We start from the raw sequence: 26,017 nt of genomic DNA, 5'->3' as shown, positions 1-26,017 counted from the left end.
TTATAGCCCATCGCATGTAAAACCCTTTAAACCCAACGCTATACCAGGCATGCGAGCTGCTTAAACGACGGGGCCAGCCTTGACGACCTCCTCAGTCGCCTCGCTCGCGTACTTCTTGAAGTTCTCGTTGAAGAGAACACCAAGCTTCTTGACCTCAGTCTGGAAGCTTTCACCGCCAGCGGTCCAGGCAGCCTTGGGGTTGAGGAGCTCAGAGGGAACACCAGGGCAGGTCTTGGGAACCTGCAGGTTGAAGGTCTCGTAAGTCTCGTACTCAACGTTGGCGAGCTCGCCGGAGTGGATGGCATCGAGGATAGCGCGAGTGTACTTGAGGGGGCAACGCTTGCCGCCCTGGGCAGCACCGGCACCGACCCAACCAGTGTTGAGGAGCCAGGCGTTGGCGTTGTGGTGCTCGATCTTGTCCGCAAGCATCTTGGCATAGCGCATGGGGTGGAGAGCCAGGAAGGGCTGGGCGAAGCAGGAGGAGAAGGTAGCCTGGGGCTCGGTGACACCGTCTTCGGTTCCAGCCATCTTGGAGGTGTAACCAGAAATGAAGTGGAACATGGTCTGGGCACGGTCCAGCTTGGAGATGGGAGGCAGGACACCGCGGGCATCGCAGGTGAGGAGGACAATGTTGGAAGGGTGAGAATCGGACTTGCAGGGAATCTTGGCGTTGTTGATGTACTCAATGGGGTAGGCGCAGCGAGTGTTCTCGGTCAGAGTGCAGTCGTCGTAGTCAACAACACGGGTCTCGGGATCGAAAACAACGTTCTCGAGTACAGAGCCGAAGCGAATAGCCCCGAAGATATCGGGCTCCTTCTCGGCCGACAGGCCAATGGTCTTGGCGTAGCAACCACCTTCAATGTTGAAGACACCACGGTCGCTCCAGCAGTGCTCATCGTCACCGATCAGAGCACGCTGAGGGTCAGCAGACAGCGTGGTCTTACCGGTGCCGGAGAGACCGAAGAAGAGGGTAACGTCGCCGTTCTTGCCCTCGTTGGCGGAAGAGTGAAGAGTAAGCACATTGTGCTTGATGGGCATCTCGTAGAAGAGAACAGTGAAGACACCCTTCTTCATCTCACCGGCGTACTCGGTACCGAGGATAACCATCTCCTTCTCGGCGAAGTTGATGGCAACGGAGGTACCAGAGGTCATGCCTTCGGTGTATCTGTTGGCGGGGAAAGAACCAGCATTGTAGATGGTGTAGTCGGGATGGAAGTGCTCCAGCTCCTCACGAGGAGGGCGGATGAGCATGTTCCTCATGAACAGAGCATGGTAGGCGCGGGCGCAAATGACACGGACACGGATGCGGTACTTTTCGTCCCAGCCAGCGTAACCGTCGACGACGTAGATACGATTTCTTGTGTTGAGGTAGTCAATGGCACGCTCACGGTTGATTTTCCAGACCTATTGGATCTCACATGTCAGCGTTCGTTCAGTGAGTGGTCAGCCGAGTTCGGAAGTGGAACCAGGCCCGGGAAAAGCAGGAATATGGAGGCTGCGGCATTGCGGGGGAGGTGGGCAGGGGTGGTAAAGTTTAGCTCGGCTTGCATAAAAATTGCGGGGCCGTAGTCTCGCTTTTCTTGGGTTGGGGACCACAATGGGATAGGAGGGGTTTGCAGCCTATGACGACACGCTTGTTGTCGCAAACCGCGTGCCCAACTCGATCAGATTCTAGCAGCCCAGACCCAGTAAAAGGTCACTAATCTGTGTGAGACCGTCGACCACAATTACAGGAGCCAATGCGCATCACTCTGCGCAGATGGACCGAGTAGAAGTGGAAACATGGCCAGAAGTTGCAGCGCCGATCTGAAACATGACGTATCTGTCGACGACAAAGACTTTGGGAAAGCTAGCATTCTGACTCGGATTTGGACCGAGTGACAGACATGACGAGGCCAGTTTCTCATTGACGCTTTCCGGTCGACAGATGGTCGTGTGACAGTGGGGGGGTGCGTGCTCCTTGTGCAGATGCAGACGCATGTGCTGGGCTGGGCTGGGCTGGCTAGACTTGGTCGAGCTGGACTTGGCCGGGCTGAAGGGCAAACAAAGAGTGCCGACGAGAACCGCAGCCGCAGCTGGGAAGGTTGCGGCTGCACCATGACTCGATTTGGAGTTTTTCTTACCTCGGGAGACATGGGCTTGTTGACGGGACCCCACCTGCAAATGCATTGTTAGCAAATGGTTACGCACTTGATGGTCAGCGACAGCTGAAATGCTGCGCACCGACTTTCTTTCAATGCTGGGGGCTCGAGGACTTACCAGATGTCGTTCTTGGAGCTGTCCTCTTCAACAATTCGCTTGTCCAATGGAGAGCGGCCAGTCTTCTTTCCAGAGTAGGCGGTAAGGGCACCACTTGATGTGATGGCAGAACCAGTCTCATACACCTTGAATCTGTGTAAGCCTTGCAGTTCAAAGTCCAGATCTGTGGATAGAGTCTTTCATACCAGTGCATCTTCATACAGAGCCGGAACGGAGGGGTTGGGGATCTGGAGTGTTGCGTCAGCATCTTGGTCGATAATTTTCTCTTTTCTTTTGGACGCTCGTCTTACAATGGCAACGCGGTTGTAGTCAATGTGAGCGGTCTCGTGAAGCTCCTCCTCTATTCCAGTAAATCAGACAAATTCACACAAAGTGTAACATATACCGCTGCAGAGGATCGGCTCGAGGAGGGGAAAGGCTGTGCATACCGAGCTCAGTGTGCTCCAGGTGAGGACTGCAATATCAATTGTTAGCGCGAGCTCACTCAAGACTGTTTCGTGTCACGGAACACAAAGGCTGGGTAACATACGCGACACCACCGGGGTGGAGAGGGGTCTTGTTGACGTTGCTGGCGATCACTGTGAGGTTCGACATGTTAGCTGCTGGAGAGTGTTGTAGTATTGGACAAACAGGTCAGTCTAGAGGAAGTGGCCGTAGGTCATGTTTTAAGAGACTGAAGGCCATGACGTAAAACAGAGTTTGCGTCTAAGTGGGAGAAATCGGGTAAGAGTTGGGGAGATGACGAAGAATGGACGAACTTTTGCGTATATCTACCTGGTTTCCGTCGAAGAGGATTTGTGACTTGGGGCCCTTTACTGCTGGATCAGTGTAGGGAGAAGCGCTTCTCTGGACGGGATCCTTCATAGTTATAAAGATTCTGAGGGGAGAAAGGGATCGGGTGTTGAAGGCTTGGAAAGGGCTTGGAGGCTTGTATTCTCTTCCGCTTTCAGGGATCGTAAAGGAATCGTATCCACTTGGAGAAGTCAATGGACAAGGCTGCTTCGTGGCTTGCTCAGACCGGAACCGAGGATAGAAGGGCCAGGACGGGGTTGTCCACTTATAAGAACGGGCGCGGCGAGTGGAGTCGCGGGGGCGAAGGCGGTGATGTAACTGGTTGGAATATCGTCGTTGCACGCTTCACGATATTATCTCGGGTTCGTTGAACGGGAGAAGACCCTTGCCCGGGTTCGGGATAGAGGAGGAATAGGGAGAGAAGGGGGGTGAAGGAGGGGGAGGGACGGGGTGTGGGCGGAATAGTGGGTGTGGGCGGTGCAAATCTACGGCGATGAAGTGAGGTGCAGAATATCTTGGATTGCCTCATCGTCCCAAGATAGCGATGGCCCGACCCTGTCAGCCGTATGTTCCTTTTTTTTTTCGGGCCATGTTATCGCGGGGCCGGGGCAAGTCGTAGCTGAGGGGGCACGCTAATCGCCTTGGGTTTGATGTTGGCCAGTCCCATGTAGGTGGGACTGGGCACGACAGCAAGTACCTAGCCTACATGACCAGTAAATTGGCCTGGTTAGCGCAGTTGGGTTGGCGACCTGATGGAAGAAAAATACACGTATTTGCTACGGAAGAATAATCCATATCCAATACGCTGTGTGCTAGCAGCCAATAACCAAGGATTGTGATGTGATGGAGGGGAACACGGGTGTGTCACGGCGGAGGAGATGTGGAGAAGCCTCCCCACAATCTGCGGTTGTCCTCCCGTACGTCTCCGTTGCGTCGGCTTGGAACTCCCGAATCCTGGCTATTGTGTGGCCGATTTGGAAAATTTGAGGTTTGTGCTTAGCACCCTTTACCTCACATTTTGCCTATCGCGATGCTCTGCCCGCCTTCCTAGTACGTAAGGAAGTGTCTTGTTTGCTTCATAGAGGGGTATGATTTGTTGTTTTCGCCCCTTTTCTTTCTTCTCTCAGCATTGGTGCACGTCTCTCTGTTGGCATATTGTTACCATCAAACCAGACGGCTTGACCTCCGTTGTATTGCGCTAGCCATCTTTCGACGTTACTTTTATGTAGCAGGAAAGGTACGTCACCTTCACAGTTCGGGCGGCCTCCGGGGCATGCCTGGATTCTCCAGACTGGAGGTAACAGGCCGAGTATATGTACGTACCTTGTCACTATTTCATAATTATTTTGTTTTATTTTATTTTTCTTATGGACTGTTAATCCTAGATACCTGGCCGGCCTTGTATGCTATCCTACACACTGTTTACAGCCTGGATAATCATTCAAGTTCCTTTCTGGGACAGCTAACCACGGCTTTACTCTGTGTAGCACGTAAGAACGGTTCGCTTCAAACATATTGTGACTTTTCTTTTTCTTCCTCTTTGGGTCGCGTGACCGAGTCAGCCTAAAACAGATGGCCTTGCTCTTGTCAATATATGGTGTCGAATACAGACTCATTCCGTACCTTACCGTGCCTTGCTTTAGGAGCGCCGCAGAACTGTAGGCCACCTGGTACATGCGAGGTTGGTGTTCCTGGGTAAGGGAACGGACGCTGTAGCATCTCTGCAGGACCAGTCTGGTACAGATGCTGTTCCCATTGGTACCTTGCCGCCAGCGCAAGCCCAGCGTCTCTCCCCGCTCTCCCCGCCTCATCAGTGAGCCAAGCCTCCAAAGACAAGCTTGACATGGGCGTACCCCCCCCCTCCCCCCTATTTTTTTTTTTGTCTGATTTGGCCTGCCTCCTCGCCCTATGGCTCCGTTCGTTACCCTGCCATTGTTTCCAATTTTTTCCGCTTCTCGAACTCGGGAACGCTTGCACGGAAAGTCTAGTTGTTAATTTTTGCAACATCGGCTTTTTCCTTTGAACGCCCGTTTCTAGCAATTCTTTGTTCCCCAACTCTCCTCTCTGACCGGCACAACGCTGCCGTCCGTACGTTACTTTTCTTTATTACTTGCTATGTCTCTTCTCGTAATGTATCAAAAAAAGCTGAAACGACATGCACGAATTTTTTTAGGAACAGCCTGTCCGATGTTATGTCTGTTACCGATGGCAGCGGCAATGCAATGCGAGAAACAAAATACCATGTTTGTCAAAATAACCCTTTTTTTTTTTTTTTTTTTGGTAATATTTTCCCCTTCCTTTCCCGTCCTTCCCTACAAATCTGCACTGCACACACCCCCTTCATCTTTTCGTCTCGGTCGCATTTCTCTTCTCCATCGGGCCTTCACGGGAATGCATACCTGGTCATGATCGATAGAAGGCCTAAATCTGTTGCGGGTGAACCCCAAATCTTGCAAAAGATGACGTTCGGGTGCTGCATGAGAGCCGCTTAGCCCCGCCTCAATCCCACCTCCCACCTCACACCCCCAAAGTAGCCGAAAATCTAGTGCAAGTTACCCCGCGCTCCATCACCCATGTCCAATCACAGTCGCCCTTCATGCACAGAGGCTTACCTTTATCTGTTTGTTCCGACATTCTCCGGCAGACAATTCCAACTTCCTTCGTTCGCTGCCCTTCCTAACCTTTGGTCTCGGACTGGTCAATGTAAGGGCCCCAGATAGATAGGGGGGAGTGTGCGAACACGACAATCAAACTGACTGTGCTGTCCCATGTGGCTCCTGTCCGTAATTATCATCCATGGTCAAGTCTGGCCAGGGGGGTAGCCACTTGGCTGAATGTTGATCCATCGCCGCTATTGCACCTAGGGGGTTCTCGCTTTGACAAACGTTGCTATTACGTACATGCCTGCTTTACGAGTCCATGTGACTGACAGAAATCCAGCAGAAAAAACAAAATAGTCAGGCGCAGACTGCCATCATTCATGGGCACTGTCACTTGACCTGGCACGTTCCTCGAGGGTGCTGGGGGGGAAAAAAAAAGAGGAAAAGAAATGAGATGGCATCGTTTGTGGACTGGTCTGGCCAGCCGCATACCAGATGCGCATGCGTCAAGGCAGACAAAACCCCACGATACGGTGTTCCTTCCCGCTGTCTTTGACCAACAACACCACTAGCTGTCAGTGACCAACTAACTAACTTCCCTCCTGACTTTGGACTGGGCTGGGCTGGGCTGGGACGTCTCCGTTAGGCCGGGGCCCCCTCGGCTCCGCCGCCCCACCTCGATTGCCGTGACCCGTCATATCTCGGCTCCATAAATTTCTGCCCGAGTCCCTCACCCCTGCTATTGGGTGTTTCCAAGTCCACTTCGGCACGAGAATATCTCGGAACCCCCCAAGATGCTAGGGCATCCTTATCTTTTCCTTGCTTGTCATCATCGGTCCCGAAAAATGCCCTTATCATCGGGGCTTTTCGGAAATCCCACAGTTCCAGACTGTCCCCTCGGAATCTGTCAATCCTAATTTCCCTACCTTCAGAGGGTCAAAACGTGAAGCCATCGTCATGCGCATGTTTTGTAAGGTTTGAGACTGGTTTTTAGTTTTATTCCATTGTTCCATCCCTTCCATTCTCCCAGTGCCACTACATTTCTATCATGCCGGCCCTATTGCCGCCCGTCCGTGTTACAGAATTGCCGCTTTCCATGACGTCGCTCTGTCCTCTTTTTTCAACCATTTCAGGCCGATCTCTATGCATAGCGGCCACGGCCCAGAATTCCTGTATATCTCTCTACTCCTGGCTGGCCCGTCCACCATTTTGAGAGGAACTCAAATCAGCCCCTACCCATTGCCCGAAGTCGACCTATGGCTTGGTATCAATCATTGTGAACTTAAGACGTCTCATCGGTGATTAGCTTGGTAATCTTGCCAATGGCAATGGTTTGTCCCTATTTTTCCATATGTTAGCCATTAGGTAAACGATTAGCGGGGCCATCATCACGAACCTGATCTCTCAGAGTGAACCGACCCATCTGCGGGTAGTCCTCGAATCTCTCCACGCACACTGATCCAGCACCACCAATGACTTGCATGCGAGCAATGATGCTGTCGCCCTTCTTAGCGTGTGATGGCGGCAGCTTGCTCTTTCTGTTGGTACCCTTTTGCAGCTTATGAAGCAGGGCGGCGAAGGTCACTTCTTCAATGGCCGCATGGACGTGCAGCACGCAGTTAAATCCAGCAGTCAGGATGCTCTTGAGCTCTAGGATACGGATCTGAGCCTCAAATGTCGTGACGTTGTGTACCAAACGCTTAGGCGAGCACAGGACGAATCCTGGCAGAATGTCTTCTTCTTCAATACCCCTGAGGCGGATACGGACCTGGTCACCACATTGCGCAACCTGGGTTTCCTCCTCAGTCTCGCCATAGACAGCCGACACATCCACGCTCTGCTTGTTGGGCATCATGGTGAGCGACATGCCCTTCTTGATGACACCTGCTTCAATCTTACCCTCAACCATGGTACCCAGGTCGCGGTACTTGCCGGCCACTGCCATCATGAAAGGCGCGTTGACCTTACGCTCGAGGGCCTTCATGTTATCAAGGAATTCGAGCAAAGAGGGTCCCTCCCACCAAGGAGCAACTTCCTTCGGAAGCCTCTCCTTGATATTCATGGACTGCTGAGCGGCAACGGGCAGGAAGAAGACGTCGGTCTTCAAGTTGTAACCAGTGCCCTTGAGGAACTGAGACAGCTTGGTTGTGCATTCCTTGTAACGTTCGTGCGACCACTCAACAGTAGGATCGTCCATCTTGTTGATGGCCACAATCAATTTGTTGACACCCTGGGTCTTGGCGAGCATAGCATGCTCTCTGGTTTGGCCGCCTCGCTCGAAACCGGTCTCGTACTCACCCTTACGGGCGGAGATGACCAGAATACCGACATCGGCCTGAGACGCACCACCAATCATGTTGGGCACGTAAGTCTTGTGGCCCGGAGCATCGAGGATACTGTAGCGACGCTTTTCCGTCTCAAAGAAACCTCTGCCAACCTCGACAGTCTTGCCCTTGGAACGCTCCTCCTTGGTCAGATCCATAACCCATGAGAGGTACCAAGTGGGGTTGCCGAGCTCCTTGGCCTCGCGTTTGTATTTGTCCATCGTCCGCTCGTCGACCATGCCAGTAGCGTAAAGAATGGAGCCACCCAGGGTAGATTTGCCAGCATCGACGTGACCAATAAAGATAATATTGACGTGCTCTTTGCCGTAGATTTCCTTGAGAGTCTCTTCGTCAACATCAGCGGTCTGCTCCTTCTGCACAGCATCGGCCTCTCGAACGACACCCTTGTTGCCACCGCCAGAAGGGCTAGAGCGACCAGACGAGGGAGAAGGAGAAGTCTTGCCAGACTTAGTGGTCGAAGCTCCCGTCTTCTCAATAGCCTTGGTTGCTGTAGCCTTGGCTCCGGCCTCAGCTGCTGCGTTAATCTCCTTCTTAGGCTCCTCTTTAGGCGCCTCTTCCTTCTTCTCCTCCTTAGCCGGAGCGGTAGCACCAATAGAGAGCACCTTGGCCTTGGGCTTGGGAGCGTCACCACCGATGCTCAGGACCTTAGCACCGCCCTCCTTCTTCACTGTTGGCTGAGGAGCGGGGGCATCAGAAGTGGAAGCAGGAGCGTTGGCGGGACGCTTGGCAATGGTAGGGGCAGGCTTCTGGGTTTGAGCCTGGGGTTGTTGTTGCTGCTGCTGGCCATATTGAGGATATCCTTGGCCTATCAAATATTAGTATTGACGAAAGAGTCGATGATATCTGTACAAATGTGATAGGTTGTAATGCACATACCGTATTGCTGCTGGAAGCCCTGTTGCTGGCCATAGCCTCCGTACCCAGTTTGTCCGTACTGGTTAAATCCTTGCTGGCCTCCTTGCTGGCCTCCATACTGGGGAAAGCCACCACCGTAGCCCTGGTTGTAGTATTGCTGGTACTGAGGAGCGTAGCCACCATATTGCTGACCGGGCTGGAAAGACGAAGCGCCTGGCTGGAAAGACGAAGCGCCAGGGCGGAACGAACCGGCTTGAGGATTGTGTTGGTTGAGGTTAAGCTGCTGCTGGGCCTGTCGCGATAGGTTATCGTCCTGGGCAGCAGGATCATCTTCCCACGAGTTGAGGTTCGACATTGTAATGAACTGCGGCGGGGCGGCAGATGTAGCTGGGTGTCGAATTCGAGGGGTGTGAGGTGAGGTGGTGAGCGAGCGGATTCGGGAGATGCGGTCAGAGCTGGAAGTGGGATGGGATGTTAACGAGATGCGCCGCCCAGGAAAGATTTAAAGAGGGGCTGGAGGGCTATTTTTCCCCAGAGGCAAAAGAACCGGTAGCAGTACAGTGGGATTGAAGGCTGATTTGGGCTCAAATGACTCACACTCGGATTTGATGCCTGCCACGGGCTATTGAAAGGTCCAGTAGCAAAATTTGATAATGAGGGTGTAGGAAATTTAGATGCTGCCGCTCTGTTAACTTTTTTTCCCTCGTCTCTAATCATCTGGCACAGCTGTTCAAGTTTTGCAATCGAGACCAGCCTGATCCACTACACGGCGGGGTGCTGCCTTACCTCCAGTGACGTCGCACTGTAGCACAGCCAATTGAGGGGTAATTGTACCGCCAAAACCCACCGTGTCCCCCGCCAGCGCACGTGAGCGTCCTGTATTCGTACTGTGTTGCGCACTGAACCCCTCCACCCAAATCGGGCACCTGCGCCTGCATCGTCACTGGCCCAGCTCACTCACCTATGGCAACCTGCCTCAGGTATCCTGGTCAAATCCGATTACAAGTAATTATTCTCTCTTTGAAAGCCCAACTTCTTCGCCGAAGCTCCTCTTTCTTCTTTCCTCACTCTCTAACAACGTCATTCTGTTGACCAGGATCGTCATTTCCCTATGCTAAGTCTAGTTGTAATAGCATGGGAGGAAGTTATTGAGCAGCCATGGATGCCTTACTTGCTAAGCTGGGAGCTCAGGCGATGAACATGGCCATAAGGTCAGGCATTGCTTTGACTTCAACCTACGCCTTTTCTCAGTGTTCGCGTCTCATGAAGACTGTAGATGACAGAGGTGTTCGTTCTGAGCTTAAAAGGCTCCAGAAAGTACTGGATAGCAAGTTAAAGGCGAGGATCTGAGACAACGCCGAAGTGCTATATTTCACTAACAAGTTATGTAGGTGGTCTCTCCTGCAATTGATCTTATCGAGTTCAAGTAACTACCTCCTAAAAAACTAAACCGATGTCGGTCGCTAATCTCTTTGTAGGTCGGGAAGAGGAAATGCCTTCCTCGAGTCAGCTTTACCCCTGGCTAAGGGTCTTCACCAGGACATCATTGCTCTTGGCCGTCGGGTAGAGCACGCTGCCGAAGCAGGTGAAGCACCTTGCGGGTCTTCAAAAGGCAGCACCGACGGAGAACAGCAACTTGGCGAGCTTAAGGCAATCATCAACGACATGAAGGATCTCCTAGCCCGAATCGACAGGGATATCCCCCTCTTGCACATGGCAATCACCGCGTCGGGAGAGAGTCTCAATTCCTCAATGTCTCCAAGTATATCTCCATCCAGACTATTGCAAGCTGGCATGTTTCTCACCTTCGGGGATACTCAGTACGCCGCCGACCCTTCTCGACCTGTGCAAGTAGGGCCTGCCTTTACATTATCACTCTATATGCTCTTTCTGGGCCATTCTACAACCCGTCCCGAAGCTCGACCGCAGCAAGGAGCACAGTCGCCCCAAACCCCCCAGACACCTCAAAGGAGCTTCCTGGGAGAGCCAAGAAATTCCTACGGATTTGATGAAGACCAGAGGAAACCCGTGTGGCAGGAGGTCATTCACAAGGCTAGGGTGCGACTTTGCAGAACACCCATGGGCCATGTGTTTGACGCGGATAAGGGTTTTCAGCCACCACAGAGAATGAAAGAGAACTTTGGACCATCAGACCACTTCGGTTCTTCTCACTCTAGAGGGCATCATAATGAGTATGCATATCACTTGGAGATAATAGAGGACTTGGATGACGGTCGTGCTCACGACGATTCCGGGCAAGCTGCTCCCTACGACGAAATCAGCTGTGCAGGAATCAGGGAATCCATACCGATTCATCAGATCTCCAAAATCTTCTATGCAGACACCGGTCGCATTCTCAACATTGGCAGTGACGGCTTGGACAATAATCCCATTCTGTTGTTAAAACGGGACGCCCTAGCGAAGCCTCCATCACAAATTCAGAAAGAGATGATGGCATATAGAGACGATAACATATCAAATACAGGTGCTGGTTCTGAGAGCAGTTCGGATGAACAGGAGGACGTTGACCGACAACTTCGTGAAGAGAGTGCGGCATTAGACGTTTTGGATGAACTGCCCAAGTTGCCAACAGCCCCACCCCGAAGGCAGTTTCCCAGCCATCTGGACCCGGAATGGATCGCGCTGGAGGTCTTTGAAGAAGATTACATGGAGAGCAGTGATACGGAAGACGAAGATTTTGTGGAAGAGGAAGGCAAGCTGCTAGCGGGCCCCGCACTAGCGTTCAACGCAGCAGCACCAAAGGTTGACACTCGACCGACAAGATCCTCGTTGGATTCGAATCTTGTGGCTCAAATCCAAAATATGTCTCTGCACTCTTCGCCTTCCACAAGAGACATGCACATGCCTTCGCGGCCGTCTCACCAACGTTTGGCACATCATAGAGTGGACAATAGCGACTCGTTTGTTCAAAGATCACCCTTCGGCGCCGTCACCACATCTCTCTCCTTGATGGAGATGCTCATAAGGCTTACAAGCTTACAAGAGTTTCAGCAAGCCTCACATCTGACGATTCATGATCATATTCTTACATTCTTTCTTGAGGAGACATCCACGACTGGGTTGAAAGGAGAGGAGAGGTTGAGGGCTAGGACAGAAGCGAAGCGTCGTGTTGGTTTTGATCCGTACACTGATACCCCATCTAGATGATAAGAAATGGTAAATTCAAAAGCGAACCTGAATAATAATCATGATCAATGCATCCATCCTACAAAAATTGAACAAGACTCGGTGAACTCGGTGAAGAGGCGCTGGGTTTTAACAAGCCGGGTGCGATTTAACGTTGCGCGGCACTGTGTGGATTAAGGAAGAGTCTTACGCGGAGTTAAATGCTGCTAAAGCAGCACCAAGCAAGGAATGTGCACCGCCACTTTGGACCCCTCACCAAGATCTCTATTCTCCTTGTGGCGTAGCATTGGTTGCCCGTTGCTGGGGAGAGTGAGGTATGTCATTCGTAAACGGTAATTACTAGCTGCCCTCACTTCCATTCACATCTAAACACAATCTTGTCACATTTGCACCCATTTACGCGTCTCGGCCATTTCTACGCGACCAACCGCTTTCTCATAAATAGAACTCTGTCGCTCGCCCTAAATTACCAGAGTCGCCTAGCCAAGGGTATCGTACCAGGACCTGCAAAGTTTGTACACCCCTCATCCATTTGTTTTTTTCTCAGGATTGCAATCCCGATCACTGACCTCGTTCTGCAATACAGAAAACTAATTACGGACGTTACCCCCCACCAACAAAAAAGAAACCATACGACGACAAGAAATCTAGCGTATACATAGTATCTTGCAAGTAGACGCTAGTTTCTATCGTTAGCTGCGAAGAGAAGCCGTGACCATCATATCCAGATATGGTCAACCAACGCAGCCCTGTTAAGGGCCCTTTACGCCAGATCAACCCTAACGAGGACTCCCACTCTTTTAACAGTCATGATTTCTCCAAAACGACGGCAATTGCAAAAGAAACACAAGACGATTCTAGAAGCTCTCCCAGAACCGAGAACCGCGATACGTCTTCCTTCGATCCCGATTCGCTAACTGCGAGATTCGACAATATGCGTGTTTCAACAACGCTGCGAGAAAAGTCGTCGCCAGCTGTCACTAACATGTCGGCACGACGCCTTCCGCCTGCACAGCGCTCAACAAGCCCCGACCTGATCGAAATAACTCGCGATGACTTTACACAACCCTCTCGGCCTAGCTCTAAGGAAAGCCAGTCAAGTTTGCAAGAGCAATCAACTCTACACTCTGATGCACTGGAGTCCTTCTTCTTGGACGTCAAGCGCCACGATCCCCTTCACACTTCCTCCTCCCAGCGACCAGTTTTCGGCCACCCGACAAAGATGATGTCCTCTCTTAAGCAGAAGGCTACCGGCATCTTCAATGAACGGAGGTCCAGGCCGGAGCATCACCGAGTTCAGCAGGTCTCCGTACCAGCCGTACCCCTCTACCAAGATAGGAAACCTGAGCCTCGTACACTCTATAGTTCCATTGGCCCCGACGCGAACCTCGCCACATACAGGCCTACAGATAAATTCGGCGACACTGAGTTTTACACCGACCCTTCCAAAGCATCTGCCGACTTGAAGGCTCTCTTGGAGGGTGGCATGGAGGATGAAGATGCAGATCAGGAGAAGCAAGAGACTACAGCGGATAACAAGGACGGTAGTATGGAGGGCCTGAAGGTGAAACTGCTGCCTCATCAAGTTGAAGGTGTGGAGTGGATGAGAGGCCGCGAACTGGGTCCTGTGAAAAGAGGAAAGGTTCCCAAAGGTGGTATTTTGGCAGACGACATGGGTCTTGGCAAGACTCTTCAAACTATTGCGCTTATTTTGAGCAACCAAAAGCCCGCTAAAGGCGACAAGGGATGGAAAAAACATTTTGACAGTACCGAGAAGACGACACTCGTTGTGGCACCGCTTGCTTTGATAAGGCAGTGGGAATCAGAGATTCGAGACAAGGTGTCGAAAACTCATGGACTCAAAGTCTGCGTTCACCATGGGCCACAGCGAACCAAACGATTCAAGGAACTCGCCCAATATGATGTCGTCGTCACGACCTACCAGGTTTTAGTTTCCGAGTGGGGACACTCCTCTGAGGATGATAATGGCGTCAAGGCAGGATGTTTTGGTCTTCACTGGTGGCGCGTCGTGCTTGACGAGGCACACACCATTAAGAACAGAAACGCAAAGTCAACGAAAGCATGCTATGCCCTGCGGTCGGAATATCGCTGGTGTCTTTCAGGAACACCAATGCAAAACAATCTAGAAGAACTACAGTCTCTTATCAAGTTCTTGAGAATCAAGCCCTACGACGACCTCAAGGAGTGGAAGGAACAAATCGAGAAGCCCTTAAAGAATGGCAAAGGGCATGTTGCTATTCGTCGCCTTCACAGTCTCCTACGTTGCTTTATGAAACGTCGTACCAAGGACATCCTTAAGGAAGCTGGCGCGTTGAACCCCGGAGGCAAGCCGTCCAAGGAGGGCGAACAGTCAAGTACTGGTTTTAAAGTCACGGAACGCAAGGTTGTCACTGTCGCCACATCATTCTCCCCTGCTGAACGTCGTTTCTATGATAGACTGGAAGCTCGAGCGGATGAGAGCATTGAAAGAATGCTCAAGGGAAAGGTAGACTACGCTAATGCATTGGTTCTACTACTGCGACTCAGGCAAGCTTGCAACCACCCAAAGCTTGTCGAGGGCAAGCTGGATAAGGACAAGGATGCGTTGTCAAATGACGTCTCTCAGAAAAACGTAACGGCAGATATCGACTCGCTCGCTGACATGTTTGGTGGTATGGGCATTATTACAAAGACTTGCAGTATCTGTGGGCGCGACTTGCCTAAAGATGTCGTCAATAGCGATAGAGATACTTGCCAGGAGTGCTACGACGACCTAGCCTACTTCAAGGAGCATGAGACGCCAAAGAGAAAGAAGCCCAAGCATAAGAATGGCAAGGTGAAGAAGGTTGTGGAACAGAGCCTGCTAGCTGATGGCGAAGAAGATAGTCCGCAAAAGCCCAGGGTGCGGCGACCCAGAAATCGGAATGTCATTCTTGATAGTGATGATGAGGAGGCAGACGGCAGCTGGCTTGTCCCCGAAGATCAGCAAGGCCAATTACGGCTGGGTAAAGCAGGCGGGGAGGAAGATGAGAACGCTGAGGGTGGTGGCGACTGGATTGGGTCTGAAGACTCACGACACGAGTCGGAGAACGAATATGATGGTAGCCGACTTGACAGCTTCGTTGTTGATGATGAAGAGGTCAAAAACGAGCATAGCGTGGATCAGAGCATTGTTTCTGATGACAGCCTTCCGTCGATTGCGGCGATAGCATCGCAGGCCAACAGGAAGTGCAAGTCATCACAATCCTCTCAAGCCAGTTCGAGGTCTGATTCGGAAGGGGATACCGGAATCGATGAGTCTGAACTTTACTCTGACGACGATACAAACTACAACCCAAATGGCCAGGTGTCTCAGATTCTGGCTTCCGCCAAGATTCGCCAAATGATGCAGTTACTGCATAAGGAAACTAAAGAGCATAAGTTTATTGTTTTCTCGCAGTTTACCTCCATGATGGACCTTGTGGAGCCATTTTTTCGCAAAGAAGGCTTCAAATTTACTCGCTACGACGGTAGCATGAAAAACGATGAGCGTGAGGCTAGTTTGGACCGCCTACGCAATGACAAAAGCACTCGCATCTTGCTCTGCAGTCTCAAGTGTGGCAGCCTGGGTCTCAATCTCACGGCTGCCACCCGTGTGATTATTCTCGAGCCGTTTTGGAATCCTGTAAGTTTGGACAGCCTATGCTTCCCTTTTAATCTTTTTAGACTAACGTATGTTCTCCAGTTCGTCGAGGAGCAGGCTATTGATCGAGTTCATCGCCTTACCCAGACGGTTGATGTAGTCGTCTACAAACTTACTGTCGAGAAGACGGTCGAGGAGCGCATCCTCCAGCTGCAGGAGAAGAAGCGGCTGCTTGCTGAAACGGCTATCGAAGGTGGCATGAAGAAGGACGCCTTCAAGCTCGGCTTCAAGGAGATCATGGATCTATTCCGCCGCGATTCTCCCAGTGGTGGCGGTGCTGGCGACAACAGCTATGTCGATCAGTCACGAGCCTCGGCCCGAAGTAGCAGACAAGCTTCTCCAGAGGTGGGCTTGCTGCAGGGCAAAGCCCGCAAGGCTGCCCCCAAGAGGGCAGAGCACGAGATGTATGGCCGACGATGGTGATTGGGACTCAACAGTATATATCAGAGCTCGGCGGCATCATTTATTACTTTACGATCAGCGAAAAAATTGGACTTGAGGAGAAGGCTTCGCGTGCTGTTGATTATGAGAGGCTCATCTCTTCTAAGCATGATGCAGGAGGTCATGATGGGGGCGTTAAGGGCGTTTCGTTTGGCCACTCAATGGCTGGTTAAGTGTCGAAAGGGGGTAAAAGTAAAGGTTACTGGCAACACAGAGCAAACTACACGATGATTCAATTGCCCTTTATGACATGACCACACGGAGTCGTGACACTGCGAATGTTTATACTCTCTTGAAGCCAACAGACATATCAGTCGTATCAAATCCAAAAAAAATCAATAGAAAAGAGAAGCCAGCACTTGGTATAAGTCGCTTAATTGAATGAGTATATTACAGTGTCTTGCGTATTATGTACCCAGCCCCCCATCCACCATACCCTTCACCTCCTATCCAGTCAGCAAACTATACGCTATATCTTGGTAATACCGAAGTTTAAGGGCTCGCGATATACATCGCCTCCATTCTTTGCAACTCCGGCGGCGGTGGGAAGTTACTGCAAAATACGAAATCCCCAAAGTGCCACACCAAGGAGGAAATCAAGAAAGTCGCTAGCGTCGCAGGGAAAAAAAGAATGTAGTCATTAAATAATCAGATACCCTCCCGTTGGACTCAAATTTGTCATTGAGTCGTGCTTTACTGACCCGTTCCCAAGCTCTAGTAGACGCCACTCTGGCGATAGTAGTCATTTGCAGAAGGCGCACTTGGTCCGTCGGCGGCAGCGCCTGGTGGCACATATGCTCTATACTGCGGCTGCATTCCCTGGCTGGGCAATCCTTGCCTGGCGTCGTAACTCGCACCACCGGGTTGCAGAGGTGGCGGCGTCATAACATCAGACCTGCCTGCACCTGGAATGGGTGGCGCAGCTCCGATTGGCACTGGTGGTGGTGCCTGCGTTGGGGCATTGCTGTAGTTATCCGGTCCCGTTCCTGGTGGCTGATAGCTTTGGTACTGGGGCTGAGATTGTTGATGCTGCTGCTGCGGCGCAGATGGTTGGGATGGCTGAGGTGGTTGTTGTTGTTGTTGCTGCTGCTGTTGTTGTCCAGTAGGTGCTGATGGCGGGAAAGACGATGGATGCGGTACATTGACTGTAGAGTTTCCTGTCACTGGACTAGACGCATTGTTATACGGGTCGTCCTGGGAGTATACAGATGAAGAGTACGTCGCGGCCGAGTTCGGGTTATGGGTAGCGATAGGCGAATCATACACAGAGGTCGCCAACTCCTGAGCGCCGTACGTACTTTGCGGTCTCTGGTTAGGCGGCTGTGAATAGGCACTGTAAGCGTTGGCGGGAGGCGTAGGCGACGTATTGATTGGCGCTGGGGCTTTGCCTGTGGACGGCAAGCGGGAGTTTTGGTCACGCTGAGGGTACTGCTGGTTTTGCGCAGGAGGCGGTCCACCCGCCGAGGGCACTTCGGCGCCGGCTACGTAGAAAGGGGCGGGCGTTGCTTGTGCTGGACGCTGGAAATTCGGCGAGGGCGTGGACTGGGGGTATTGTGGATGTTCTATGTACAACTAGTCAAACTCGATGCACTCAAGAAAGGCTATCAAGGTAGTTCACCTTGTGGTGCGGGAGTATAGTATCTCTGCTCCTGCTGCTGCTGCTGCTGCTGCTGCTGCTGGGGAGGCCCCTGAGGAGGGTATCCTGTCCCTGGCCCGCCTGGGTAACCACCAGGACCCGGCCTCATCGCGTACTGGTGATAGCTAGGCTGAGGTGGGTGCGACATGGAGGATTCAAGAAGCGATTCATAGTCACGACGAGCCTTGATGAACTTCTCGTTCAGCTGCGTGAAGTCATCTGTTTCTGGTTAACTTAAGTTCTGGTCCAGGTTGGGAGGGGAGGGGACGTCACCTTTCTTTTGCGAGTACTTCTCGATAAGCTTGATCAGCTTCGGCCGGATAGCCAGCGTCTGATGGTAGAGTTTCTGAACAGTTGGTGTCAGCAACCTCTGTTTGTATGGGGTCCTCGTCCGTGACTTACAGATATCTCCTCATTATCCTTTTCTCTCGGCGCCGTGTTAGAAGTGCTCAGCAGGGTAAGCAACTTTTCGACGTTCTTGATCTCCGCAAACACTTCGGCCTCCATCTGAGCCTCGCGTGCCAGCTCATCGGGGGTCGGGTCCGTAAGTTTCTCGACGTAGTTGAGGGGGAAGATACCCGTCTTGCCCTTGAGCGAGCCCCGCCACCAATCCTTATAAACGGACTCCAAGACGGCAATAACGTCACCCTTCTTGAACTCCAGCTCCCCAGGTTCCGATGGGACAAAGTCATACAAAGCTCGCACTCTCGACACCGTAGCAGCTGTCGTACCAGCAGGCACAGGTGTGGGCTGGTTCTGGGGTTGGGCCGCCTGAGCGGAAGATCCTGGGGCGGCAGATGATGCCGATGATGATGCTGCAGCGCTAGGCTCGGCCGCCTTCTTCTTTCGCTCCTCCTCTTGCAGCGATAACTTCAAAGCCATCTGCAGCTCGTCGTCCTCCTTTTGACGGTCCAAGTCCGTCAGACCCGTCTTTTGAGGCGCCGAGGGGGCTTGCAAAGTTGGGTTGCTCTGCTTAAGTCGGAAGTAGGCGTCGTACATGATGCCGAGGTCCGCATCCTTGCTGAACATGTCAGACCAGTCCTTCATGCGCTCGATGATCTTGGCCTTGACCTGGTTATGGGTGTTACGGTCGTTTGCGAGTTTAAGAAGGGCGTCGGTGAAGGCTCGGCTGGAAAGCTCGCGATGCATATTCTTGCCACAGTTCTGGCTGAGGGCGTTTGCGAGCTAGACAGCAAGCGATGAGGTCAGCGACGTTCGCGCGTGCCGCCAAGAATGCCGTCAGTGCGAGGCAGGAAAGAAGAAGACTCACCTCAAGAGTGTACAGCTGAACATTGGCGTTGCGATGTGCCAAGCGTTTAATCATGGCTTGTACGACCTCTTTGGGTCCATTCTGATCGTTGCTTACGCGGTCGCAAACTTCGATGATGGCTCCCCAATCTTCCGAGGTCAGGTTTTCGTCGGTCGCCTTGGCTACACGATACAAGCGAATTAGCAAGCTGTCCAGGTATTTAATGTTGTGGATGCATCAAATGCGATCACATACCGACGCCATCGTCGAAGGGACCGGCGGCTGCAGCTCGAAACATATTGGGCAGAAGCCGTGAGCCGCTGCGAATGCTCTACAGTGGCCGTTTTACTCAAAGCCGTTTCGTAGCAGGTAGCAGATGTTGAGGCAAACCAAATGTGTCGTGCCGAATATATCAGTAGGCAAGTAGGTTAGCAGGACCAGCAGGTTTTCAGTATATCCCGTAGAGAATTATTGTACGTGAAGCACAAAGTATGGCGGGCAGAAGAGGGTTGTGAGTGATAGGATTGAAGTGAAGTTTGGCCAGCTCAGGTAGGTTTGTCAGGTCTTGGAGCCTGGTTGGATGAGCGCGCACGGCCTGGGTTGTGAAGTAAGCTCGGTGGAGAGGCAGGCGTGTCAGTGTTCGTTTCCGCGGGGCAGAATGTAGAAGGGGAAGGACAAGGTAGATAGGTCACCAAGATTGTTCAGTAATGGGTACGTAAGGCCGCCTAGCAAGAAGAGGCGAGGTATGTAAGGTATGTGTGTAGGTTGGTAGTCAGGTATTGGGGGGGTGGTGGACAGACCGACAGGTGGACATGGACATCGATGGTTGGATGGATTGGGCGGGAAGAAAGCAGGTGCCACAACCCATGAGGTAAGTAAGGTGCCTTGGCTTAGAGAAGGAGGGGAAGCACCATTACGCTAATGGTAGCTAGAGACAAGGCACCTGTCTCAATGTACCTCTCCATAGCAAGTATCTCCAAGAGTGACTTTTGCAAAGCCGCCGCGCAGGCCCACCGACCCACTAATATACCTTGGGAAGGCCCGTCGTCATCATCGATCCGTAAAGGCTGAGCGGTTTCGCCCATGAATTACGCGGACTTCGTCTTCGCACCGCCACATCTGTGGACTGGACCTGATCCCACCTCCACCAAAATGGAACCTCTCACTCACATTTGGGAAAACCGAGGGTACGTAAACAAACTCGTGGACATTGCGACGCGACAGTATCACGAACAATAGAAAGACTGCGATGCTTCGTTTATTCGTGCTGCAGCTGATTCATTAATTCCGTATTGATTTATGTCGTCGACCGTCACTTCATGTGTCCGTTTCTCACTTTAGCATTGTATATACACATTCATCCGTTCACTGCACGTTACGGCTTCGGTCGTCGCTCATCAAACACGATATTGCCCCTATATTGTCAACATTTCCAATAACAACCTTGATCCTGTCACGAGACCTTTGATGCCTACTTACTTGTAAGAGAAGAAAAAGACCAGATCTATAAGGGAAGGGACAAAATAAAACCTCGCTGCCCTGCCGTTTGGCATGGCAAAGGCGGCGTCAGCTATGCATGCGCCATACAACGACTGCGGGGCGAGGAATGAGCATGTTGACAGGGCCAACCAAACTCACAACTATCAAGCCACATCCGATTGCTTGGCTCCCATGACCTTGTCCTCTCAGTCATCCAGTGCGTGCTTATTTATCCCGAAGCGTACGCAGTGGCTGATTATAGAAACCTTACTGGACTCACCTCGAACCGGCCAGCCTAACGTCAAAGATTTTCACTCCCACTCTGCTACCGGCCAGTTGTTTCGCGATACAAAACATTTCTGCCTAGACAAGTCCCCCACGCGTACGTAACTTCAGACGAAGCGTGCTATAGCCACATTGCTTCCTATCTAATTTTCGTGTATCGTTGTGAGAATTAACTTGCATCTACCTCACGACAAATTACACAGCACTTCTCTAAGCCTTCAACTTTGTTGCTGTTGAGTGGGTTGACACTCGCTGAATGTGTACATGGCAGTCTTTGTACATTCTCTATCATATCTGTAATCCCTAGCCCTACTCCAGTCTTCTTTGCTAGCACCAAAATACCATCATCAGCTAGCCCAACCAACGCCAAAGTTCCTTATCCCTCCAACCGTCATATATTTATATAAATTGTGTGTGTGTGTGTAACAGTGACATCGTCTCTGGCAAGGCTCTTCTGGTCTTGCCATCACGCCGTTCCAGGCTGTAGGGCCCATTCCTCAACTGTAGTTGGACCGCTCCGAAATTGCTACAACCGTGCGCCCCGGAAACGTCCTGTATCGTTAAATTTTGCAATTGTATGCCTCTTAATCGACCAAGACAAGGCTGATGAGATAATGCATGGTCTACCATCCTCGTCGACTGATGCCTCGGGGTTCAAAGTCGCCACGGCTCCCCGAGCCAGATCCAACGTTGCCGCCACCGCGTCCTTCCTCCAGACTTCGACGTGACTGGGCGTCCATTTCTGACATGTCGAAAAGTAGCGGCTCCTCGTCGACTAGGTCATTGTCACCACGTCCGTATCGTCCGATGGAGCCTGTGAAGCTTCCTCTTGATGATTGGGGGGGTGTCTGGCCGCGGCCACCGGTTGATGCCATACCAGCATATCGACGCCTTCCAAACGGCGAGCTGGACGGTGCGACGGCCATAAGACCTCCTGGTGGCTTAGACCCTTCAGATGAGCCCTGCCTGATCATATCCGCCGAGCCCGATGACTGAATGTCAACTGCTGGCTGTAGCGATGTCCCCTCTCTTCGGGTAGATGACTCGGCTTTTGCTTGCCTACCCAGCAGCATACTGAGGGTGGGCGGCTCACGGTCTTCGGCGCCCAGACTGATGCTACGGTTAGCTGCAAAAGCAAGGTCACCATCGTCTTCATCCGTTAGTGCCCGGTTCTGCTGGGCCACGGAGCTAGAACGCCTCGGATGCGTGCCTATTCTTGGAGAAATGGGTATATCAATAGCAGTAGTACCATCTTGAGTGATTGTGTCTTCTCTATTAATCTGCGTGTTTTCTGCACTGCTGTTGCCTCGCTCGCTTCGAGGTTGACTGGTGTTGTAATTAATGATTGAATTCTCGCTCAAACGTGAAGGTACTGCAGGGGTATGAGGAGTGTGTGGCGAAAGAGGTTTGCCAGGGGAAGATGAGACCGATATCGAAGCGGGGGCGGCCATGCTGGGAACGTTGGAGAGCTGTCGGCTTGACGAACTTGATGATCTGTGCATCTGCATTGAAGAGGTCATTGAGTCTGTGAGAGCGTTGTTTGATTCCTTCATCATGTGGAATTTGGAGAGCTGAGCAACCGTCCTGTTCGTTGCCCATTCGCCTTTTTTGCTAGGCTCAAAGCTCTTAAGAGTTTTCTTGCTGTCCAGTGCCTTCAGAAACTCAGAGATTTGGTCGTCATCTGTTTGCAGTGACCCTGAACTACCACCGCCTCCTGCTTCGGCCAATAGCCCAGAGCCAGGTTGCGCCACAGACGAAGAGAGGCTTTGTCGCCCGCTGCTACCCTGCTCGTCATCCACCGCCTTGCTCGTACCGCCGAAGGAAAGCCGCCCTTTGCGATGGGTAAAGCTACTGCTATAGCGGCTCGTTGAGGATGGCCGAGGGGAGCCCACTACAGCTGCGTCGCTTGCCGGAGGACCGCCTCGCAGAGAGGCAGGCATACCGGCTGTCAATGACGTACGGTTGCGAGGTTGCGTGAGCGCATTCAATGCTGCGGCCCGTGACATGGGTGAGGCCGGTGACTCAGAATCCAACGTTCGAGGAACTGGAGAGCCAGACAGGGAACCAGCTTTGAAAGGCTGAAAGGAGACGGATGGACGCCGGCCAGTGCTACTGAAGCCCTTGGCAGATGGCCTCGACGCCAATCCCGAGACAGGCAAAGAGTTTGGGGGATTTGGCACAACACTCGCCGGGACAGAATCCGGGGGCGAACTTGTGTCAGAACCAGGAGGTCGTACGGCCTTCAGAGCTGATATAGGACTGGTGCCCAAAGGACCATCGCCGTGAAAGGTTGAAAGGCTGCCATATGTCTGGTGAATGTCAGACAGGTTCCTGCTGCGTCGATGAGACGGTAGAGACCCGACCTCGGGGTCGTTCCTGCGGCTTTCCCTCCTCTGAGGCAACGAGGGCTTAAAAAAGTTCTCGTCGACGCCCATGAAACGTGAACTCAGGAGCGCCTCGGAATCATCCACTCGAAAGTTGCACTCATTCCTGTACGTCACCGATGCATACAAACGACCGACAGGGACTTCCAAATCACCAAACACATAGTCCGTTACAACATCTGGCCGGCCATCATACAGCGGATGCCTGAGGCGATCGAGGCCGTCGGTATCTGGCTCGCCGGTTCGAATACGGCATCGCGGTTCTAGTGAGGGGTGCACGCCTTTACTGAGGGAATGCTGTGTGAACTTCCAAACCGGAAGGATCCTTGTTGCGGCAAATAGTGACCGAAAGAAGACGATGCTTTTCTTGTATATAGTCGGTAATGTTGGGCCGAAGTCATTTAGGCCATCGGATGGTATTGTCTTCAATTCAATGCGCCATCTTTCCAGAATAACTTCGGTCTTCTTTTTTGCAGCAACGGGTCGGCCATCATCGCTCGAATCAGAAGAATTCAGTGCCTCCATGGCATCCCATCTCTTTCCATTCTCGTCAACAATGACCAAGGTTTGGCTAGCGGTCAGGCGTGAAGTGTCAAGATATGTCTCAATGATCAAGGGCGGCGGCTTGTTTTCGAAGCTGCCGCAATTTCTCCATACACGCAGCTCATCTTTGAAGTCGTCGAACTCTTCGGTCTCGATTTGGAACTGTCAAAGAAAGCGGTATTAGCATCTCATCGGTGGAGAGTGCACCAGTTGCTGCAAAGGATTAGAGACTAACCCATTTGTTCAGCTTCTTGCTGCCAGACCCACGGGTTGTGTATATGGGCTTCAGGTTGATGCGCGATTGAAGGACCACCGAGGCAGCCTTGGTGTGAAAGTTCTGCTTCAGTTTAGCATAGACCCAAGAGTATCAGTCTTAACCCCCCGAATCGGCGCACCTGGATTATCTGGTCCAACTTTTTGATGGCATCGGCAGGAGGGCCAACCCCTGGAGGAGTCTCGAGAGTTGGAGAGGCAGCGACTGCGGGTTCACGGCCAGAGGCTTCAGACCCTGATCTTGCGCGAGCACCCAGTATTCCTTCTCTTGGATTGTTCGTTCGGGAAGGGTTTGTCTGGGGTGAAGAAGCGGGCGATGAGACTCGCGGTGCGGGTCGAGCTTGTTGATGCATTTTGGTCGGGGTTGAAGCCCCAAAGGGCGGGGGATGGTCGAGGTTAATCTGTGAAACCGGCAAAAGCTAGCCTGGATATAGATGTTACGACGAGAGCGAGTTGCGAGGGTACAAGGCGGTTCTAGGCGGATTACGGGAGGGTATTCTCGGTGTCGACGTCGGGGTGGTACCGAGCTCGCTCATCCATCCTTCATGACAACTAGAAGCCGTTAAATCGGTTTGGTGCCTCAAGTCTGAAGCGTAGGGCGGGGTGGGAAGTCGCTCGAAATGGACAAGAATAAGATGCGATACGGCGAAAGAGCTCCAGTGGGGTGGGAAACCCTTGGTAGGGTGCGGCGCGGGAACGAGGCAGGCAACGGCGGGCAGGGGCAACGTCGAGGAGGGGGATTCGATGCGACCGACGCAGAGGTAACTGGGTGCCGCACAAGCAGGCCAAGGAGGCACCAGGCAGAGCTGCAGGATGAATGGTTGAGCTATCTTAGGCGGCTGTGGCTTTGATCATGGCTTTTGGTCGCCTGGGGTAAGCTTCGCTTCGATTTGGTTCGCAAAAAAAGTGACGTCCTCCAAGACACATCGGCCGGCGACAACAAATCTGTCGCTCAAAGGTAGAGAAGGAGGGTTTCTCAGGAAGGACTTGGGTGGCACTGCAAGTCGATAATGCGGAGACTCGGCGCTGCGGTGATGTAGTCGGGGATTAACGGCGTTGGTGTCATCCGCTCAATGGATGGCAAGTCTCGTGATCGTCAACATGAACCCTTCCGTCATGGAGTCACCTGGTGGACTTGCTGGGCTTGGGATGCTCAAGCGAGTACACAAGGATAGGCAAGGCAAGGGCAAAGCGGTGTACTCGAGGGTAAGAGGTTCGTGACGAGACGGGGATGCAAAGGACGGCAAACCAGAAACAGGCAAAAGATCAGATGGTAATGCTAACTCGAAGAAAGGGAGGGAGGGAGAGAGAGAGAGAGAGACGGATAAGAAGAGGTTGGAGTATGAAATGGTGAGGTTGCAAGAAATACACGGTAACAGAACGGGATCCGAGTCAAACGCAGAAAGACGCAAGGGCTGGAATTAATGATGCAGAAACGGCAGGAACTAGGCACAACAAAGGGTTTGTTATTGTCTGGGAGTTGCTAAGGGCAGACACACAACGCTAGAAGGTTGAAGAGAAGGGGAGAATAAGATGGGAAAATAAAGAGGTAGAGGGAGAGAGAGCGAGCGCTCAAGGTTAGAAATGGGAACGAGTTAGAGGCAAGAAAGGAGCAGACAAGACAGCGGATGACATGGATGTCTCTGGGTTGCTGGAGCTGGACAAGGTTCAATCAGGACCAGGGGGAGGGAGCAATCTATGGTCCAGCAGAGCGGGATAGTGAGGAGGGGAGGGAGGAGGAGGAGTAGGAGGTGCAGGCAGTAAATATGAGCGAAAGCAGGGCCCGCCCAAGTGGTGGCAGGTAATAATAGGTAATAGTACCTCACTAGGGGTTGGGGGAAAGAGACTGGGTGCAGCCGCTGGTACTTTTCACTCATTTTCTGGTGCTGCCAGTGGCCCTGGGCCTTCTTCCAGTGGCAGTAACAGCAACAGACAGGAGCAGCAACAAGTAAGCCAGCAATGTACGTGGTGCACCCTCAAACAAGCATCCGTAGACCACCACGGACCATGAGGTGTGGATGAGCGTTGGCGCTGTGGACGGTGCAGG

General features: G+C 52.2%; 6 protein-coding genes across 6 annotated transcripts; 2 read left to right on the top strand and 4 right to left on the bottom strand.

The window, feature by feature from the left end:
* Positions 1 to 60: 60 nt before the first annotated feature.
* CTRU02_210976 (phosphoenolpyruvate carboxykinase) lies at positions 61 to 2,853 on the bottom strand (the record flags this gene model as incomplete). The annotated part of the gene is made up of 7 exons (XM_070205558.1): positions 61 to 1,404; positions 2,124 to 2,157; positions 2,260 to 2,384; positions 2,445 to 2,486; positions 2,550 to 2,599; positions 2,688 to 2,713; positions 2,789 to 2,853. The coding sequence occupies 7 exons, from the start codon at positions 2,851 to 2,853 to the stop codon at positions 61 to 63; spliced, it is 1,686 nt and encodes a 561-aa protein (XP_070060801.1).
* A 4,080-nt stretch (positions 2,854 to 6,933) lies between these two features.
* Positions 6,934 to 9,206, bottom strand: CTRU02_210975 (eukaryotic peptide chain release factor gtp-binding subunit; the record flags this gene model as incomplete). Its single annotated transcript, XM_036721785.1, has 3 exons — positions 6,934 to 6,990; positions 7,048 to 8,801; positions 8,873 to 9,206. The coding sequence occupies 3 exons, from the start codon at positions 9,204 to 9,206 to the stop codon at positions 6,934 to 6,936; spliced, it is 2,145 nt and encodes a 714-aa protein (XP_036586157.1).
* Positions 9,207 to 10,009: 803 nt separating this feature from the next.
* Positions 10,010 to 12,019, top strand: CTRU02_210974 (RanGTP-binding protein; the record flags this gene model as incomplete). Its single annotated transcript, XM_036721786.1, has 3 exons — positions 10,010 to 10,138; positions 10,243 to 10,277; positions 10,330 to 12,019. The coding sequence occupies 3 exons, from the start codon at positions 10,010 to 10,012 to the stop codon at positions 12,017 to 12,019; spliced, it is 1,854 nt and encodes a 617-aa protein (XP_036586158.1).
* A 709-nt stretch (positions 12,020 to 12,728) lies between these two features.
* Positions 12,729 to 16,103, top strand: CTRU02_210973 (snf2 family helicase; the record flags this gene model as incomplete). Its single annotated transcript, XM_036721787.1, has 2 exons — positions 12,729 to 15,662; positions 15,723 to 16,103. 2 exons carry the CDS (start codon positions 12,729 to 12,731, stop codon positions 16,101 to 16,103), a joined length of 3,315 nt encoding a protein of 1,104 aa, XP_036586159.1.
* Positions 16,104 to 16,835: 732 nt separating this feature from the next.
* Positions 16,836 to 19,304, bottom strand: CTRU02_210972 (class e vacuolar protein-sorting machinery protein hse1; the record flags this gene model as incomplete). The annotated part of the gene is made up of 6 exons (XM_036721788.1): positions 16,836 to 17,683; positions 17,740 to 17,976; positions 18,031 to 18,103; positions 18,160 to 18,942; positions 19,028 to 19,188; positions 19,262 to 19,304. The coding sequence occupies 6 exons, from the start codon at positions 19,302 to 19,304 to the stop codon at positions 16,836 to 16,838; spliced, it is 2,145 nt and encodes a 714-aa protein (XP_036586160.1).
* A 2,089-nt stretch (positions 19,305 to 21,393) lies between these two features.
* On the bottom strand, positions 21,394 to 24,323 carry CTRU02_210971 (autophagy protein ATG13; the record flags this gene model as incomplete). The annotated part of the gene is made up of 3 exons (XM_036721789.1): positions 21,394 to 23,859; positions 23,933 to 24,034; positions 24,093 to 24,323. The coding sequence occupies 3 exons, from the start codon at positions 24,321 to 24,323 to the stop codon at positions 21,394 to 21,396; spliced, it is 2,799 nt and encodes a 932-aa protein (XP_036586161.1).
* Positions 24,324 to 26,017: the final 1,694 nt, after the last annotated feature.

Source organism: Colletotrichum truncatum (genome assembly GCF_014235925.2).
Source record: "Colletotrichum truncatum strain CMES1059 chromosome Unknown Contig_0007, whole genome shotgun sequence".
Classification (NCBI taxonomy): domain Eukaryota; kingdom Fungi; phylum Ascomycota; class Sordariomycetes; order Glomerellales; family Glomerellaceae; genus Colletotrichum; species Colletotrichum truncatum.
This window is presented reverse-complemented; position numbering and strand designations above follow the sequence as displayed.